This window comes from Coccinella septempunctata, chromosome 2 (genome assembly GCF_907165205.1).
Source record: "Coccinella septempunctata chromosome 2, icCocSept1.1, whole genome shotgun sequence".
NCBI classification, from domain to species: domain Eukaryota; kingdom Metazoa; phylum Arthropoda; class Insecta; order Coleoptera; family Coccinellidae; genus Coccinella; species Coccinella septempunctata.
In genome coordinates this window covers 51,735,509-51,755,308 of record NC_058190.1, presented here as the reverse complement: position 1 = coordinate 51,755,308, position 19,800 = coordinate 51,735,509, and the positions used below count along the sequence as shown (strand labels likewise).

The 19,800-nt window shown below is 40.7% G+C and overlaps 1 protein-coding gene across 2 annotated transcripts in view; it reads right to left on the bottom strand.

The window, feature by feature from the left end:
• LOC123306818 (Down syndrome cell adhesion molecule-like protein Dscam2) overlaps positions 1–19,800 on the bottom strand; it is a 128,049-nt gene that overhangs the window by 8,072 nt on the left and 100,177 nt on the right. For both annotated transcript variants that reach the window (XM_044888970.1, XM_044888971.1), the window contains exons 7-16: positions 17,681–18,406; positions 15,475–15,768; positions 12,737–12,856; positions 10,159–10,332; positions 7,474–7,697; positions 6,217–6,424; positions 1,337–1,504; positions 1,023–1,279; positions 754–964; positions 544–699 (exon numbers count right to left, since the gene is read on the bottom strand). In XM_044888970.1, the coding sequence (XP_044744905.1) occupies positions 544–699; positions 754–964; positions 1,023–1,279; positions 1,337–1,504; positions 6,217–6,424; positions 7,474–7,697; positions 10,159–10,332; positions 12,737–12,856; positions 15,475–15,768; positions 17,681–18,406 (2,538 nt within the window). The remainder of the gene's footprint in view (positions 1–543; positions 700–753; positions 965–1,022; positions 1,280–1,336; positions 1,505–6,216; positions 6,425–7,473; positions 7,698–10,158; positions 10,333–12,736; positions 12,857–15,474; positions 15,769–17,680; positions 18,407–19,800) is intronic.

The window sequence follows — 19,800 nt, the reverse complement described above, 5'->3', positions numbered from 1 at the left end:
TCTTGCGTGAGTGTTCAGCACTGATTAATCCGACCGAGGAGGGATGCTGGGAGGGAGGGACAGGGTCAAAGATCGCGGATCAGGATCATTTCAGCCGCCGCGAGGCAAATGAAGGGCGATACAAACGACTTGGTTTATATTGAAACTGAAACAGAAAAATCTGGAATATTTATCGATTTTACCGTGATTATCATCAGATTGTGATGGCCAGAACGGGAATACAGCTACAGCGAGGGATAAGTCCTGTAATGTCTTAAAAACTAGCACTTAAAATCTCAATATAGACCTTTAGGTTACGAATATAAGCTGAGCTGTGTCAGCAAATGAGCTCCAGTTTCTGACAGGGCTTCGAGAGCCGCTCAAGGTCAAGGATTTGGTTTTATAAGTTGATTCAGCGCAGCTAAACAAGGCTCATATCTACATTGGGTGGCAAACTTACCTTAACGATGTCTCAGAAGTTTTTTTGCGACGAACTATTCGTTTTCTGGCTTTATGCTGAAGATGGTGAAATAATCCAAACAATTCTTTTTTATTTTTACTCACCATCTTCTTCTGTTTGGCAGTACACAGACTCCGACCTGACGCCATCTCCTCTGGCAGTGTAGGCCAGCACTGTGATGCTGTAGTTGGTGAATTTTCTCAATCCTAACAGCGTCGTCCTCAGCTGCGCTGTATTCTTGGTCTGTTGGTCATCGTTATCTGCGAAAATTCCTTTATTAAGATTTGAAATGAAATGAATGATAAAAAACATACCATACCACTCCCCGACGGAATGGTAAGTTATCTTGTAGCCCTGTATTATACCGTTTCGACCTTCTTGAAGGGGTGGCTCCCATGATATGTGTAAAGATTGAGCACTCATTATTGAGCATTGAACATTCTCTGGTGGTAAGGATGGAGCATCCTCTAGAGTCCTCGCCGTTACTGGTTCACTAGCAGGTCCAGATCCTCTGCTGTTGTAAGCCTGAAAGGATTCGTCGATTGCATGGAAAACCTTACTAAATATTTGAGAACCATTTCACCTGGACTATAATGTTGTAGGTTGTGAATTTCGAAAGACTTTGCAGCGTGGCTTCACCGCCATAGTGTTGTCGAACCTCCACGCTTCTGAAAGTGTAACTGTGGATACTATTGGCGTTTCCAGTACCTTCTGCGAACCCCACGTGGTACCCCAGGAGATTACCGTTCCAAGTTTCCCTCGGGGGTGGTTCCCAAGTGACCACCAATTCTGTAGACGTTTTAGCCTCAGCTCTCACATCCAGGGGAGCACCGCTTGGTACTTTAAGTTATGAAAATACTGGTAAATATCATCAAATTATAGGAATGTGGTACTCACCTTCTTCGAGGGTGTTCACCTGGACAGTTTGACTGGGATCACTCAACCCTAAGCGATTCTCCGCTAGTATCCTGAGGTGATATGCAGTGGCGGGGCGCAGGTTTGGGATATTCGTTGTAGTTTGGGCTCCGGATACGGTCACCTTGGTTGGTTGATTAGGCCATACCTCTACAATGATCGGATGTAATCTTATTGTTTGTTAAATGGGAAGAACTTTCATTGCTAACTTGACTGACACAATGCCGAATAGAGTAAGAGTACTATGGAGTGTTAGAGAAGGTACCACCCGATATTGAACCTTGATTTCAAGGTGTTTGTAACAGAATAATCATTTTTATAGCCTAAAGACTGTCCCAGGTAGAATCTTTTGTTCATTTTGTTCCTTCCTTCACTACTGTCGCTTTAAAGTAGGCTTGATTACTGCTGTAATTTCAAGTTGGCTAGTACCGATAAACCAAAAAGTGAAGACATTCCGTTTCCACCACCCACTGGTGGGTACAGAAGATGTCCCCTCGCTGGTCATTCATTCTGATTAATTCTGTCTTGAGTATCTTCGCGGTAGCTAGTGTTAATTCTGATTAAGTTTACGCTGAGTGTTCGAGTCTGTGATTAGCAGGGATTCATTTTGTGAAATTCATTCAAATTAGTCTTGAATTCTGTCTTACGTGTAGGAGGTTGACCACTATAAAGTGCGATGTCCTCTTTTGTACGTGTACAATCCCTTATGCAAATCCGTTGGAAGCAGGAACCTTCTGGGTTTTTCTTCACTGGAAGTACGATTTCTGGCTGGCTAGATGCCACTAGAGGTTTTGTGTATCTGCTAACACGTTACACGTCATAGATTAACTTAAAATATAGATGGATCACTCTGACAAGTGGCGCCACTTATTGTTATTTGATTTTTATGTTACACTAATCACAAAAAATTATTCTAAATTTGATCGTTAGGTGTCACTGCATTTTGAGCTTTCGATCATGATCACTCGTGAATGACCGTGATCTCCGCCGAATATTCAAACGACTAATCAAGATATCTATAGCCGACAGACTTAGGCCCGTTTGCACCAATCCCCCCTAAAATGAGTACTTAGCTAAGCGTAGTTTAAAGTTAATGGACGCTTAATTTTACTGTCAGTTGCACGACTGCGGCTTAACAGAATCTTAAGTAAGGGGCCCTTAAGTTTTGATATCTAGTGATATTTCAGTTTTTTATTTTGGTGCAACTTCATTCTAGTCCAATAAAGCCTTTTCATTGGTTGGCCGGTTGCCGATGATCGTTGTCATTTCATTAACCTAACTTTATTGTCCTGTCAGTCAGTGTCAAGTATTATATTATTATCAAAGAGTGACAACTTTTTGTTGGTGAATTAGCATTATTGCTATTGATAATGAAATGGACTGTCAAATAAATGGTACTTGACGTTATTAGAAAACCCACAGCAGTTCTGCAGCCAGTTTATGTGTTCAACAAATTATTTTAGATTAGAATCCCGCCCTTAAATACTTAAGACTCGTTTGCACCAAAGGCACTTAGTGTTAAGTGTCCCTTAAAATGAACCCTTAACTTGAATTACGTTTCACCAACTGTTAAGTGACATTTAAATGGCTAAAGCTAGCCTTAAATTTGAGCGCTCCTGTAATGACCACTTAGGTATTCAAGGGCGAGATTCTAACCTAAAATAATTTGTTGAACTCATAAACTGGCTGCAGATCTGCTGTGGTTTTTCTAATAACGTCAAGTACCTTTTATTTGACAATCCATTTCCTTATCAATAATAATGCTAATTCAGCAACAAAAAGTTGTCACTCTTTGATAATATAATAACAGGACAATAAAGTTAAGTTAATGAAATGACAACGATCATCGGCAACCTGCCAACCAATGAAAAGGCTTTATTGGACTAGAATGAAGTTGCACCAAAATAAACAACTGAAATATCACTAGATATCAAAACTTAAGGGCCTCTTACTTAAGATTCTATTAAGCCGAAGTCGTGCAACTGGAAATAAAATAAAGCGTCCATTAACTTTAAACTACGCTTAGTTAAGTACTCATTTTAAGGGGTATTGGTGTAAACGGGCCTAAGTGGTCATTACAGGAGCGCTTAAATTTAAGGCTAGCTTTAGCCATTTAAATGTCACTTAACAGTTGGTGCAACGTAATTTATGTTAAGGGTTCATTTTAAGGGACACGTAACGCTAAGTATGTTTGGTGCAAACGGGCCTGGTATTTTTGTATTTTTGGAGTGGTCCATCTATTCTCTGTTCATTTAATCTATGATTACACGTAGCTCATGATTCCCATTCTGGCGATAAAAAAGCCAATGAAGTCGTTCCTTACAAACTTTTTGGTTCATTTCTGAATCGTAATTCGCACGAAACCGTCTTCAGTGGTTTTCTGCTTACTCTGTTCTTTTCTAGAATTCATAAACCCCCTGCGAATCTGATCTGGTAAAATCTCCATGGCTTTTCCGCGAGAACAAACGGTATCCCCCACGTGTTCCGCTACAGCAAACCGCGAAAACGTTCTGAATTATGGCACCCCGCATTCCACCTGCATAAGGTTCAATCCGCGACGTCCGGATTACACACGGGGATCTTCAGATAAAATATTTCGTTTCGAAATCGTCCGAATGCCTGTCGTCTGATCCGCATCCGAAATCCAATAATTCTGGATGGAATTATGTAAGCAGGGGCATAAATATCGACGCTGGATGACTTTTTCGGATCCAGACGTCCGTTATAAATAGTCGAATTATACACGTATTTTGCCGGAACGTGTATCTGTAGTTTCGACGCTAAAATGCTATGTGTCGTTCGTTGAGTTATGGCACGAGGGGGTTGAGGGCTCGAGTTATTAATTACGAGGGGTTTGGAGAGCGCTGACAAGGTTTATCGTTGAAATATTACATAGTCGGTGACATTAGAAGTGTAACACCCAGAAATACTGAGATTCTTAGCCCTAGACCAAAGATTGTAGAGTAGAAAGATAGGAAACGAAGCGACTCAAGTGACGTGAGCGCCATCTGTGTTTCAAAAGTGTTTTTAAGGCCCTAAGACTGGTTAAACATTTTCAGAAACCTATGACATTTTGTGAGATATCCGATGGCCATTTTGATCAAAGAGATTTTGAATGTTTTGATTCTCGTACCGCCTTTTGTTTGTCAAGCTCGTTGTAGTTGGTGATTATTGAAATTTCTTGGTGAAAACCTCAAAATATCGTTCGAAAATTATTGTATGGTGAAAAAGTGTGGATCAAGAAAAATGGGATTGTAAGTATTATAACTAGTAACATGTAACTCGGTCATTCATTGATTTTTATTTTGAGTGCTACGAAGTGGATAAAATTTCAGGGCATGAAGGCCAGCAAACACTACTGACTACACCATGTGCAATGAACATTTAACTGCAAATCAATTGAGAACTGTTTATCCACGTAAATTGTTGTATGCAGGAAGCATCCTTTGCATGAAGGGCCTATTTAGGGGAAACTATGACTTTTCTACGTCCATTCAAAGATTGTCAATTGCCATTTCTTGAATATATCCAGAAATGCAAAGGTTTTATTGATTTCGTTTTGGGCATCGAGTGACTGTCAAATTGTTGTTTGGAAAGTCCAAAGTTTTATGAAACCTGCTGTGAGTGTTTTGTTCATTCATTAATCGATTTGCTGCATATTATGTCATGAAGAGACCATATCAAAAAGAAATTTTAATGAAACTATACTGACAGGCTAACATACAGGTCTTGTATTATAGCTCTGTAAGGTTTGTTTAATTGTGGTTCCGAAAATTCTGTAAATAATATGTGAGTAACTGAAATGTGTATGCTATGATGGTATATTGAATATTGTGGTTCATATTGATTTCTGATATAAATTGTACAAATTCTACTGAGTTTATAATATCAAAAAAACGTATTGCGCAGAAATGACATCTTTGACGTATGGCAGATCACACTATCAAACACAGTGGCGACAATTGGAAATTTAGCAAGAATATGGCGACTTAGAAGCACAGATTTCAATGCTATGATCTCCAATTCGGAATGCGGATTGGCTCACGTCACGTCATGTGACCAAATCCGCCATATTCTTGCTAAAACGATGAAAAACGAGACCACAATTGTCGCCACTGTGTTTGATAGAGTCACTGTAAATCTAACGAGACAGTGGCGACAATTGTGGTCTCGTTTTTCATCGTTTTAGCAAGAATATGGCAGATTTGGTCACGTGACGTGACGTGAGCCAATTCGCATTCCGAATCAAAGATCCTAGCATTGAAATCTGTGGTTCTGAGCCGCCATATTCTTGCTAAATTTCCAATTGTCGCCACTGTCTGGTTAGAGTCACTGTACTAGATAGATGAGGGCGTTTCCTATCTTTCTACTCTCTTGCTCTAGACCTTTGATTTATTATTATATTATCCTGATTCTCCGTAGGTACCGAAGTACACCTCAGAGGCTCCGTGAGCTTGTACGAGTTGGGAGGAGCAGTTACCAGTTGTGTTCTGTGTAGCCTTTGTTACTGTGTCCTTACTGTTAATTTTAAGCCAACAGTGAATGATGGCCCGTACCCGCATCGACTAGAAAATTTCTTCCCTAGTCCGGGATCGAACTCAGTACCTGGCGGTTTCAATATACTGAGCTGACGATCTAACCAAATCGTGGTATGTTTTTTTCGTTCTCCAAGCTCGCATAATTCGAAACGATGAACCGAGAGCAGTCTCATAACCATCGCTCAAAATATTTCATTTCAATCCGGTAAATCATTCCGCGTCTCCCCCTGACAGTGCATGGCTAATTGGCAGTTCCGATAAAACCCGTTGACGCAATACCCTCGTCGGCGTCCCCTTTCGTTCATAAATATTTGAGGTTCTCACCTGACCCCGGTTTATACTGGATGATGTAGTTCGTGATGGGACTGTTCCCGGCGTACGGCTGTGTCCAGGATATCCCTATGGATCTCGACAATTGATCGGTGACCCTGACGTTCCTCGGAGCCTCGGGGATCTCCTGTACGATGAGCTGGATGTTCATGTCGTCGCTGCCGTAGGCGTTGCTGGCGGAGCAGGTGAAGATGCCTGTATCCTGAACAATTCCTATTTGTCAGATGAAAGAGGATGCTACTGAACCTCACGAAAGTTAGCGATATCGATAAAAAACACTTCCTCCCGAAAGATTACTGGCGGAATATTTTTGGGAAAAACGACTTACTCTATACAGGGTGTCCCAACCGAAATTTCTTCATCCTACTCAACTAGTTACACAGTAGAGAAGTTGCAGAGAGCTCTATTTTCATAAATTTGAGGTTTTCCTACTTACATTAGGTCGTAAGTTGGTACACAAGTGAGAAGAAATATATGAAACTGGAGAAACTTCAGCTCCACACAAAAACCGAAACTAATTTCAATTCTATTTGGTTTTGCTGGTTAGGCTACATATACCTTAGCAGGGGCGTTCCTAGGGTGTAGTCCACCCACTTCAGCTTAAGATTCTGCCGCCCCTATGCCTACACATATAATTACAGAAAAGACACAGAAAAGTAAAAAGTGCATAGTGATTTATTTCCCAAAATACTGATCCTAGAAAAAATCTAATTGCATATTCGTAATCTACGATCTCGAATCAGTCAATCAAATGAGGTCCTGTACCCTCTATTTGGTACAATCAACTGCGGATTTGCCATCGAGACTATCAACAGCTGCAGTAAAAGTGTGATGAAGCTGAATCATCTCCTACACATGGACGATACGAAACTCCATTGAATCTACTATAAACCAAATGCAATAAATGCTGAAAATGGTAGAAAAACTCTCCGAGGATATAGAAATCAAGTTTGGACTGGAAAAATGTCATCTTCTCAATATAACGAGAGACAAAATAGAAGAAGAAGGTGTAGAAATCGAAGCATTAAAGGAATGAGATACGTACAAGAATCTAGGGATCAAACAGAGCCAGATGAAGAGAGAATTAACGGAGGAGTAAGAATTATAATGAAAACTACTATAAACAGCAAGAATCTGATCGTAGCGATCAATACCTGATCAGCACTGAGCTGACCATAAGTTTGTTGCCTCAACTCAATATTCAAATTTTCATATAACAAGAAGATAAAATAAGGATAACTTTCCACTAACCTGTCTGATAGTTCTCTCTATCCCGAGTTCCGAAACCATTCCTTCTGCTAACGTCTGCTCCCTGATGTTATACCTTGGATCTCCTCCCTCCTTGGTCATCCGTTGTCCTCCCATCTTCCAGGTGATCTCCATAGGTACGTCTCCCAATGCGGAACATTGCAAGTGCGCCTGTTCACCTTTGACAACCTGCACCTGCTTGGATTTTTGCTGGAAATGGGCTGGAGCTACGAAAGACAACCCAGAAGATCATTTGTAACATATTCAACACGGTAAAAGACAAGGACATGACTGAATATCATAGATGTCTAATTTTTCTGAAACCAAATGACATTCGAAGCTCAATAGAAACAATAGGCAATAGAAACTTTTGTTCTCATTGTGAGGTACTGAACCTAAATCTGATTTTATTCCCGTTAATCCTGAGATACCCTGTATAACTATTCGAAGAGGTGAGTCTCACTCATTATTGAGTTAAGGATGATGCTCCTTCGGGGTTCAACACATCTCATGTCGCAGAGTCTACTCGAGAAAAGCTCTATAATAAATAGGGATGAAGTGACGACACACTCACGAAATATATGCCATCCAATCTACCCTTGAAGTATATCTCTGCGAAAATTGAAATTCACGACATCCCCCATTAACGGTACATCGAAGAGGTTCACTCCATTCATTAAGCCCCGTGCCATAGTGAACGTATATCGGACAGAATCCTCGAAGCGAATCAGTCTCTAGCCCTGCTCCACTTCAGCGTGAATATTGCGCAAGCACAAGGGCAGCTATTAATGTAATTACCTTGTCGAATTAGGATCGGTTATGACGTTCATTCACTGAGACCGGCAAATTTGGATCTGTGCCCGAAGGGATACGGTCGGAGGATCTTCTATGTTATAGCATCTGCAGAACCATTGACAGATATTAAAATAACCTAACTTGGGGGTCTTGGAGCGAGAGGATTATTCATGAAACACTGCCATAAGGACCACGGGACGAATTGGCCTCTCTGGAATGGCTAAGATATTGAAACTTGGGAATGAGATGATTGAATTGGTAGGTTTCAGGCTCTCAGTGGTGGTTTTACTGGTTTTTATGTGTTGTAGCCATGATGGATGAAGTTCGTTTGACTATGATTAGATTAGGTTAGCTTGGAGATGATCATTTGGGTTCTGAAGGAATCTTCTGACGTTAGGATCCGTCGTTCGTGACCATTCAATGCTAAGTGATATAAAAACACCCAGTACGGAATATTCCTTCTGACGAAAATGATATATTGCTTATGAAATATCTTTGAAACGTACTTAAAAATGAAAAATAAAAATGGGTATTGGAAATTTGAAGCGTTTTTTCCTATTACACAAGTTGGCAACATCGACTGAAATATGCGTTGATAATAAAGGACAACAAATACTTTATCTTGATGAGATAGACAAAGATGGCTGTCTATGAAGTCTGCAACGATCGAGGAAGCTCGTAAAATTTTATGGGATTTTTATGGCCGGTTGCTGTTGAGACTTGCCAGTAAGTAGGCGTGTTATGATGGGTGTGAATCAACAGCCGTTATTTTATAAACAAGCTGATCGGACATTGTTTTTTTTTGTTTTCTAGTAGGCGCTGTTGCCAAATCGTGAACTAGAAACGAAGGGAATTTTAAAACCCCATATTAGAAGAATGCTTTTGAATAGTTTCCGCGGGGCATTTGAAAAAATCATGAATGAAACTTATAATTATTCAGTTTAAACTTGCATATGCAGTAATCACCCAAATCCAGGAGAATTCCCAAAATATTTTAACACATTTTTCCGATTCGGCCCTGATAAAAAGATTAAAGCCATTTTAAGTTTTTATACTGAGCTGTGCCACCCCTGGAAAAACAATATTACCTTCGAAATAACTAGCTAAATCTGTTACACTTCACATCTGTGGATCTTACAGAGTTGTATTTAGCCAAAGTACCAATTTTTTTAAATTTCACTGGCACTTTTTAATTTTTGAACATCAAATTACTCGAAAACGGCGCATCATACGAGAAAATATGAAGAATACCACCCGACGATATGAACATCAACAAGTGTTACGATCTGAATTGAACTAGCCAATTTGCCATCGTCAAGGCCCCAAATGGAGTACGCCCCATCGAAGAAAAGCAGATGCTGACCATGGTTTCGGTCTCATTTGACCTCATCAGAGCAACATAGAATTTTTCTACGATGTGGAACGTTTGGAATTGATTATTCAATATTGGTTAGTTCTACTGGGTACTATAAATTTACCCAGAGCGCCACCCAATATGAAACGGTGTCCGATTCAATCCCCTCCAGATAGAAACCAAGACGAAGACAATAGCATATGTCCCATATTTTCTCTAATTCAGTACGACGATTCGCTTTGCAAACAACAGACGTATGACGAATTGAGGAGGCCGGGAACACGTTCAGATCCTATTCTATTCGGCCGATGCAACTGTGAGCCAGCATGCCCATATGAAACCCAAGCCTGTCCCTACCAATCACGTAGATAAACTTTTTATTCCTTGTTAATTCACTCGCATCCCTATCTATCCCGCAACCGTCTGTTCTCGCTCTATATTCATGGCCGGAATAAAACCTTCCACGGTCTCTCCGCTGGATTCGTAGAAGGGAAACGATGCACCGGGACTCGTTCAGGTTGAAAATAAAACACACTCACCATTAACTTTGAGGACTATCACTTTGCTGACTCCCGCTCCGATGTTGTTCTTCGCCTCGCATAAATATTGGCCTTCGTTCTCCTTTGATATGTGAACGAAGCTCAGGGAACCGTTCTGGTATTGCTGCACGTTGGGTTGGAAGAGGAAGTCTTTGTACTCCCCTGGCTGCTCTTCTGTAAGGAAAACAGCGGGCTCGGTGTGATTTGGGGTAATTCGAGTGTCGTAGGTTTGTTTTTATCAAATGTTTGGTTACTGCACGAGTTAGAAAGTCAACTTTTATCGATGAAGTAGTTTTTCGAGGAAGTTTGGTGTTGAAGTTGGGGAGCCCGCACTTTCATCGGTAGGAAAGCGTATGCAGGTTTTCGATGTAAGAAAAAATCGTCAGGTGTCCATATGTTGAAAATAAATTGTGTGTCAGAATTTCAGAGAATACATTAATTGGACCCAAAAGAAGCTACAATGCGCAAAAAAAAATTAACGCACATTCTGAAAACCACAATTTTAATGAAAGTTAACTCTACATTGACTTTATAACTTATTTTCATGTTCTCTCGGGAAGGTTTCGAACGAAGCAAGACACATCAAATGGAAGAAAAATTCAGGATTTCACCGAATCTTATGTGAAAGAAGAGAAATGAACAATTTTCAAAATACTGAAATGCTGATAAGTGATTTAATACTTGGTATTTCCACCCCTTGCGTTAATTACAGCTCGGCAACGACGGTTCATACTCAAAATGAGTGATCTTAAAATGTTCTGATCTAATCCTTTCCAGATTTCTCCGAGTTGGATTCCTAAGTCATTAAGAGTAGCTGGATGATTTTCTGAACTTCTCAGCCTTCTATTGAGATTGTCCCAAACATTCTCAATCGGATGGAGATCTGGACTTCTTGCTGGCCATACCATTCGAGAGACTTCAACCTCTTCAAGGTACTCCTGAACGATGCGCGCACGATGGGGTCTGGCATTATCGTCCATAAAAATGAAATTTTCACCAATATATGGGGCAAATGGCACTACATGCTCTTCAAGAATGTTCCTTATATACTCATCAGCATTCATAGCTCCATTATCAACGACCACTAGGTCTGTGCGAGCAGTCAAAGATATTCCACCCCATACCATAATCGATTCTCCTCCGAAACCAGTAGTATTCAGGAAATTGCACTGAGCATATCTTTCATGTGGACATCTGTATACTAGGGAACGTCGATCACAATGGTAGAGGCAGAATCTAGACTCATCTGTGAAGAGAACTCTTTCCCAATCGGCCTCTTCCCAATGGATATGCTCTCTCGCAAAATCCAAACGCGCCCTTCGATGGGCTGGGGTAAGAGCTGGGCCTCTTGCTGCGACAAGAGGCCTTAAATAATATTCTCTGAGGCGATTTCTTATTGTCTGAGTGCTAATTTGCACCTCATGAATTTGCTCAAGCTGAATTTGAAGGAGGCGAGCGGTTGCAAACCGTTGTCTCAACGAAGAAACTCTCAAGTAACGTTCTTGAATGGCAGTTGTTACCCGTGGTCTACCCTGTCCTGGTCTTCATACCTGTTTCCCTGAATCGTTGCAACATTCTGGACACACTTGTATGGGAAACTTCAAACCTTTCTGCAATTCTTGTGTATGTCCACCCTTCTTCTCGCAAAACTACCGGTTGGGCACATTCCTCTTGGGTCAAATTGCGTGTTTCGCGTTGCATAGTGATCGAGTGTAGAAAATCAAATGAAAGGGAGCCAATACATTCAAAATCTGATAATATCATCTTTTTTTATTCCTGATGGGAAAAAACATCTGTATTGAAGAACACTGTTGAAAGTGGATAACAAATGCATGCATAATTCTGATAAAAATCATTATCAGTTGTAGATTAAATTCGAGATTTCCATAATGTGCGTTAATTTGTTTGCGCAGTGTATTAGGAAGATAACTTGCTCTCTGCTTGTGACAAGCTGTCACAACTCTCCGTCAATTTTTTCCGGCAAAGTTTATTTTATTATCTTGTGGTGCGATATATTTGCTCCACCAAGAAAAAGAAACCAACTGAAAAGACACCTGACCAAATCTTTTGTGCTTACTGGCACATTAGAAACTGGTAGAATATAACATGGTTATGGTAAATGTTTTGAGCAAGAAAAATAAGAACCTAACAAGATAAAGAAGACAGGAAAACAAAATTAAGCGATCAAGAGTAAAAGCTCTTCACTCCACGTCAATCCTTTCTGATGGAGAAAAATGATCGAATCAAGATTGAACTATCTTCGATAAAATTGGTACAGAAACCTATAGAATCCGTCCTTATTTCATTATCCTGTCGACTTCTTCCCGAATCCAATCCATAAACACCCGACAGAACCCTAATAACGTTACGGTGATCACAAGGGGCCCTCTTGAACGGAAAAAACTGCCAGACGTCCGGCTAGCGATCGAAGTTGCACGTCGACCGTTGGCACAAAGGGGTGCAGACTTCCAATTACCGGCAGGCAAATACGTGTCTCAAATTCCGGAGCGTGGACTTTCACCCGAGTCACGAACCGGCGACAGAAGGAAGGGAAATATTCGGGCTAATTGAGACTCACCTACGGCCTTTTTCCATGTGACGACCGGCTTGGGGTAGCCCTCGGCCTGGCAGTGCAATATGGCGTCTTGGGAGGAGGCCACGTTCGTGTCCGACGGCTCTACCGTCCATTTGGGGGGCACTGGGACCAAGAAAATAGGTTATTCGGGTGTGAGCTTTCTAAACGATCGAATATTCCTCTAGAGTTCAGCACTATTTGAACGGAAGACGACTTTTCTGAATTTTTGGTGTATTGTAGATAGTCCCCAGCAAAGGTGTCCACAGACACAAAAAACCGTATGACTCTGATGCAAACTGAGGATTCTATTCAGCCTGGTTGAGCTCCCCAGTCTTTGACTAGTACAAATATTTAAACAGTAGATTCTTTAGGTCAAAAGAAAAACTTTTTTTCTATACCATTTTTTCCGATCCGGTCTTGATCTTCATTCGATGAAACCGTTTGTGGGAGAACTAAAAATAATTTTTTTTCATGGTTTTCCTACAGTCTGTCTCTTCTAAACCGGAAAAAATGATAAAGGAAAAAAGTGTTTCTTTCAACCTCAGGAACCTATTGTTAAAATATTTGTACGAGTCAAAGATTCACCCTGTATACACAGAGTCGAAGAAAAAGTGTAGAACAGTTACAATATCTAACAATTTTTCATCTCTGAACAAGATATATATTGAAAATTATAATCCTAATTGAGAAACTCTTCTATAGTGTACAGGGTAGGCGAATTTGGCGATTACTGATCTACAACTTTTTCAACCCAGCGAGATAGAGGAAAATTCATGGCACAATATGGTCATCTTTTTTCGAGAAACTAATAATGCCATCAACTGCATTCCTCTATCTTGTTTTGTTTTCGAGTTATAGATCGAAATCAAAATGTCAACTTTGGTCATTATCTCCGTTTCTGTTTCCAATTTTTTTTCCAACAGATATATTTACTGAGCTACACCATAAAGATGTGTTTCTTTTATGAAAACAGTAGTTTAAAATGATATATTTCTGAGACGGTAAACAAATGACGATTCTTTCTAAGTCATTTTAAACTACTGTTTTCATAAGAAAAAACACATCTTTCTGTTATAGCTCAGCAAATAAACCTGTAGGAAAAAATCATAGTACGCCACTGGATTGCTTTCAAAAAAGTTTCTGTATAATGTTTTTATTTCAACATCCTAGCACAAACAGAAACGGAGATAATGATCAAAGTTGAAACCGCCCAAATTTGAATTTTGGCCTTATAACTCAAAAACAAAAGAAGATAGAGGAATGCAATTGATGGCATTATTAGTTTCCCGAAAAAAGACGACATGAATGGCACATATTCATTTTCCTCTATCTCGTTGGGTTAAAAAGTTGTAGTTCATGTATCACCAATTTTGCCCACCCTGTACAACAAATTTTGATTCAGATGCAGGTTTCCACGATATGCCTTGTTTCGAGTGAAAAATTGTGAAACCTTACTTGTTTAAATTTTGAATTGCTTTACAACGGAAGTCAATAGGAACATTTTTGTTGCAAATTACCTGTAGAATCAATCTGTGAATTTTGATCAGAGATAATTTGCACATACTATGAACCTATGGATCAGTATGTGACGCATCTTGGATTGTGATGACGACTTTGCGTTGACTTAGCTTTGCCTAAGAAGCTTATAAGTAAACTTATGCCAGTGTTATTTCATTTTTAACTTTTTCTAGAAACGAGCGAATCAGAAAATCGCGAGTCTAAGACCCGTTTGCACCAAACGCACTTAGTGTTAAGTGTTCCTTAAAATGAACCCTTAACTTAAATTACGTTGCACTAACTGTAAAGTGACATTTACGGCCGGTTTCATAATCAAACCTAAAAATGACAGTAAAGGAAGCTTTAATCTTAAAGTGACGTTAAAATCGATTTTGAAACTGGACGTTAAATGGCTAAAGCTAGCCTTAAATTTAAGCGCTCCTGTAATGACCACTTAAGTATTTAAGGGCGGGATTCTTACTTAAAATAATTTGTTGAACTCATAGACTGGCTGCAGAACTGCTGTGGTTTTTCTAATAACGTCAAGTAACTTTTATTTGACAATCCATTTCATTATCAATAACAATGCTAATTCAGCAACAAAAAGTTGTCACTCTTTGATAATAATATAAAAGTTTACTTGACACTGACTGACAGGACAATAAAGTTAGGTTAATGAAATGACAACGATCATCGGCAATCTGCCAACCAATGAAAAGGCTTTATTGGACTAGAATGAAGTTGCACCAAAATAAAAAACTGAAATATCACTAGATATCAAAACTTAAGGGCCCCTTACTTAAGATTCTGTTAAGCCGCAGTCGTGCAACTGGCAATAAAATTAAGCGTCCATTAACTTCATACTACGCTTAGTTAAGTACTCATTTTAAGGGGGATTGGTGCAAACGGGCCTAAGGTTGAAAGATTCGAACCCTTAGTTTGAAGCCATCTTCGTCTCCCAAATAACAGCATAGTGAGTCTCTCCTCATTCCGGAGCATCTGTAGAATTATCATAATTCACTGGAAACCCGTAAAATCCAATTTACCCCCCGACAAAAAGGCAAAACGTCGGGGAAGCGATGAAAAATCCGAACATCTGTAAAACTCCGAGGTTAATCCTCGGAATTCAACATGTCGCGTCTCGTCGAACCGTCAGAGTCGAGACCTCTAGCAAGGCGAGACGTAATGAAGTTAGGGGGAGCGTTGGGGAGACAGAACAGGAAAATTTTCCATTATCTAATTACCATTGACTGTCAGCGGAACGACGTACTTTTCGCGGCCTGCTACGTTGCTGGCGATGCAGGTGTAATTTCCTGTATGGTCGGAAGTCACCTGATCGATGATCAGTTGAGAGGAGAACTCGTCTATCCTCCTTATCACGGGGCCTAGGGCCGCGTTGTTGGCTACCGCCTTGCCGTCCCTCTCCCACGTGAAGGTTAGGGGTAGGTCGCCCTCCATGACCTGGCAGTTGATGGCGGCTCGCATTCCTTGGCGCAGGAGGCCGGTCATCGACTGGATCGGCATTATTTTCGGTGGTACTGAAACAGAAAAGTCTGTGGATTAGATATATGGTCATTTTTCTGGAGTTGAGAAGCGCAGCTAAAATATTTATGGGTAAGTACATTAACAATAAAGAGGTTTTGAATAGCTGATTTATCGTTAGACCAAAACCCGATAAATTCCTCATTCATCCTCGAAAGAAGACCTCTTAATCCTACTCTGCTTGACCTCTTAAAGAGCAAGCCACTTATCTGACATGAGATGGCAGTCTTTCGAAGAAGCCATACACTATTACAACCAGGGTTGTCGTGGCTCATTCGGTTAGCCTGTAGATCTTTTGTTCTCTACCCTACTCATTCATAGGAACCCAAAGAGGTCGGTGTTGATAAAACCGACAACATCTATAAGAGCCTTGGCCATTAGCTCGTGAGTATCCAGGATCGGTTTTCCCATATGAATGGTTCTTAGGCCAGCCAGCTCTAGAAACTTGCATACCATGTGTTCAGCTGTTTCTGTTTCTGATCCACAGAGCCTACACATCACATCTGCTGACTTACCCATACAGTGCCCTGTCAGCAGTCCCACCATCACCCAAAGCTCAGTTCGTGACAGCTTCAGCAGCTTCCTGGTATAGGTCAGTGAAATCATCACGAATTTCTTTGACTGGGTAGGTCCAGGAGTGTTTCTCCAGAGGGTTCCTCTGTTGTTGAACTCCCATTGTTTATGCCACAAAAAGGCTCAGGACAAGCAGGTACTAACCTTGATGCTCTTTTTGCAAGTTCATCGGTTTTTTCATTTCCTTCAACACCACACTGTCCTGGTACCCATAGTAGAGTCACTTTATCATCTCTGGACAGTTGCTTCATGGTATTAGGGCACTTCCATGTCAGCAGATATCCCTGGCAGTGTGAGAGCCATTCACTTAAAAGTGGAGTTCCTGAGACACCAGTATTATCAAGCAGAAGAGCCCGAATGTTCAAGAGACAGAAAGGTTATTTTCTAAAATCTCGCTCTATAAGCCAGATTTTGAGAATTCGAGAATGTCACAGATATTACCAATCACCCGTGAGTCATCAAGCCCCTACGTTGAATCGAAATTACTAATTCATTCTCTCTTGCGAATAGAGCATTCATCTCACACCATGCGAAATTTCCCGACCTGACAGACATTCCAATATGGCGAATACCTCCGGCCCCGTATTGTATCCTAGGTCGGCGAGCTTGAAAGGCTGCAGGAATCTCATTAATAAGGGCAGCCTGCAGCCGGAGGTTTCATAATTGAGATGTTTCGGGGATTCTCCGAATGCCTCAACAACAACTTCATTATTTATGACGGAGTTGGGTTAAGTTGGGCTAAGAAATGCGTGTATGTTGCGAAGTAAGTTTCGTAAAATACGATCAGAATGCTCTGGAAGGTTTCACATCACAGCGTAAAGTACGCTGATTAATTAACACGAACGAAAAGTGGTGTAGATTGTTTGTTGTAGATTATCATAGTCAACAGGGGGTGTGAGGTTGGCGCTCACACCATTGAAGCCCGTGTTTTTCTCATTTTGCTGTGACCTGTTATGTAAAAAGGTTGTTTGTCTTAATTAGATCAAATATACCTTCCACTAAACAAGATTTCCCTTCTGCGTTATTTTTCTCATTACCAGGAGAATATTATAGGAGAGGCGATAAGGTCATGCAAACCTCGCCAACACCTTGACCTAGAGGTCATAATATTGAATCTGAAGATTACATGCCAAGCATTCAGTTCTCTGGACCTCAACACCAAGAAAGCAACAATTTTCTCAAGCCCTAAAAGAACTAGCTGATCCATGAGTTTCCAACAATTGAGACTACCAACACATCTCAGCCACTGGAAAGAATTAGGACGCAATACAGTAGCTCATTGAATCGTGGTTCCCTCTGTTCCTTATTCATACATAAAAGAGGAAATCAACTCACCAATCACTTGGACTTCCACGTTCCTCCTTGCAGAATTCCTCTGCCTATTCTGCGCCTGGCAAGTGTAAGTACCTGCATCATCCTTCACTTGAGTCTGTTCCACCACCAAAGTACCATTCGCGTAAACCCTCTGCCTCCTATTTACCGGCAACATCTGACCGTCCCTCTCCCACGTTATGGTCTCGATAGGATAACCAGCTACCGGACATTTAATCACTAAACTACTACCGGCCACTCCCGTTATCTTCGGCATCTCCCTGATGAAGGGTAAACCGTAAACGTTCACTCTGGCACTATGCGAAATCTTCCCAACGCTATTGTGGGCGGTGCAGGTGTACTCTCCACCGTCCTCGGACTTGATGCTGGTGATGTTGACGTGACTGATGACGTCGTCTTGGAAGGTGACGTATTGCCCCACCAGGATCCTGGGATGGTCGGGCAGAGGGAAACCATCTAGCCTCCAGGTGAACTGAGGTGGGGGATTCCCGGAAGCTACGCATTTGAGGGAGACCATGGGACCTGGTTGGAGGGTTTGTTCGGAGAACCAGTGGATTAGTTCGGGACCCGCGTCGCCCATGTCTAGCTCGGCGATGGCTTGTCCTTGGTCCCAGTTGTTGCTCACGAAGCACTGGTACATTCCGCGGTCTTCTTTGTTGAGATGGCGTAAAGTAAGGCGTGGAGGGTTGACCATGACCTCAACGCGGCTGTCTGGTGCAACTGGTTTTCCTGCAATCACATAGATGAAAATGTATTTACAGGAGTATATTTCATAAAATCAGATAGGGATATCCTTAAAGTACTGAATGAGAGGAAACCTAGAGATTCAGGTGATTACAAGGAATTGACTGTCTTAGTTCATAATTATTGTAGATTTTGAAGGGAGTAACTTTGCACTACAACCTTGAAATCTTCGTCCAGTTCCAGTTCCAGAGTTCTAATGAACTCTGGCTCAAAAATCTTGGCAACATCTAGCATATACAATCATGGTATATATTGAATCTTATTTTAAACATTTTCACCATACGAGGATTTAGTGACATCTAGTTAGCCTAGACCAGTTCCATGCATAAAAAAACTATAGCATCGAACAATAACTCATTAGAAGTGTCAGTGTGAAATTGTGAAAATCGAAAAATTGAAGTATCGAGCCATCATCAAGTACCTGATCCCCAAATGTTTGAATGTTGACCAAAAGCGTGCAAGGGTAGAAGCATCGCGTTCGATTTATGCTCGATTTGAAAACGATGTAGGCTTCTTAAACAGAATTGTTACTATGGATGAGACTTAGGTACATTTCTACGATCCAGAAACAAAGCAACAATCGATGGAATGGCGACACTCTGGTTCTCCAAGACCTGAGAAGATTCGTGTCCAAAAATCTGCTGGAAAAGTTCTTGCTTCAGTTTTTTGGGATTGCCATGGAGTAACTTTAATTGATTTTTTGGATAAGAGCAGAACAATAACCGGAGAATACTATGCGATATTACAGGACAACTCTACGAGAAAAAATTAAAGAGAAAAGACGCGGAAAGCTATCCAAAGATGTTTTGTTTTTGCAGGACAATGCCCCTGCACGCAAATCTCATGTTGCCATGCAAAAAATTTGTGATTTAGGGTTTGAATTATTAGAAAACCACCCTTATTCACCAGATTTGGCTCCATAAGACTATCATCTCTTTCCTCAACTGAAAAAATGTTTGAAAGGTCGTAAATTTTCTTCTAACGAGGAGGTAATAAAAGCTTTAGAGGTCTGGTTTGCAGAGCAAGAAGAAACATTATTTTTGAAAGGTCTAGAGACATTGCAGGTTCGCTGTACAAAATGTATTCAATCAAGAGGAGAATATGTTGAGTAATAAAATATTTTGAAATCGAAATTTTGTTTGGTTCTCTAGTAGGCTAAGAATTTTTCAATATATCCTCGTATATATGGTGAAAATAATGAATGTATCGAAGTGTCAGAGTTTTTATCAAACCTAGGTTCAGTCTTCTACATTAGCATCAGACGTAATGAAACTTGTAAACTACCACACGTTATCTGACATCTTCCCCATGCGTCATAACCCCATTTTCAGACTAGAAACGCGGTCCATATGTTGCCTCCTATTCAATGCTACCGTAAT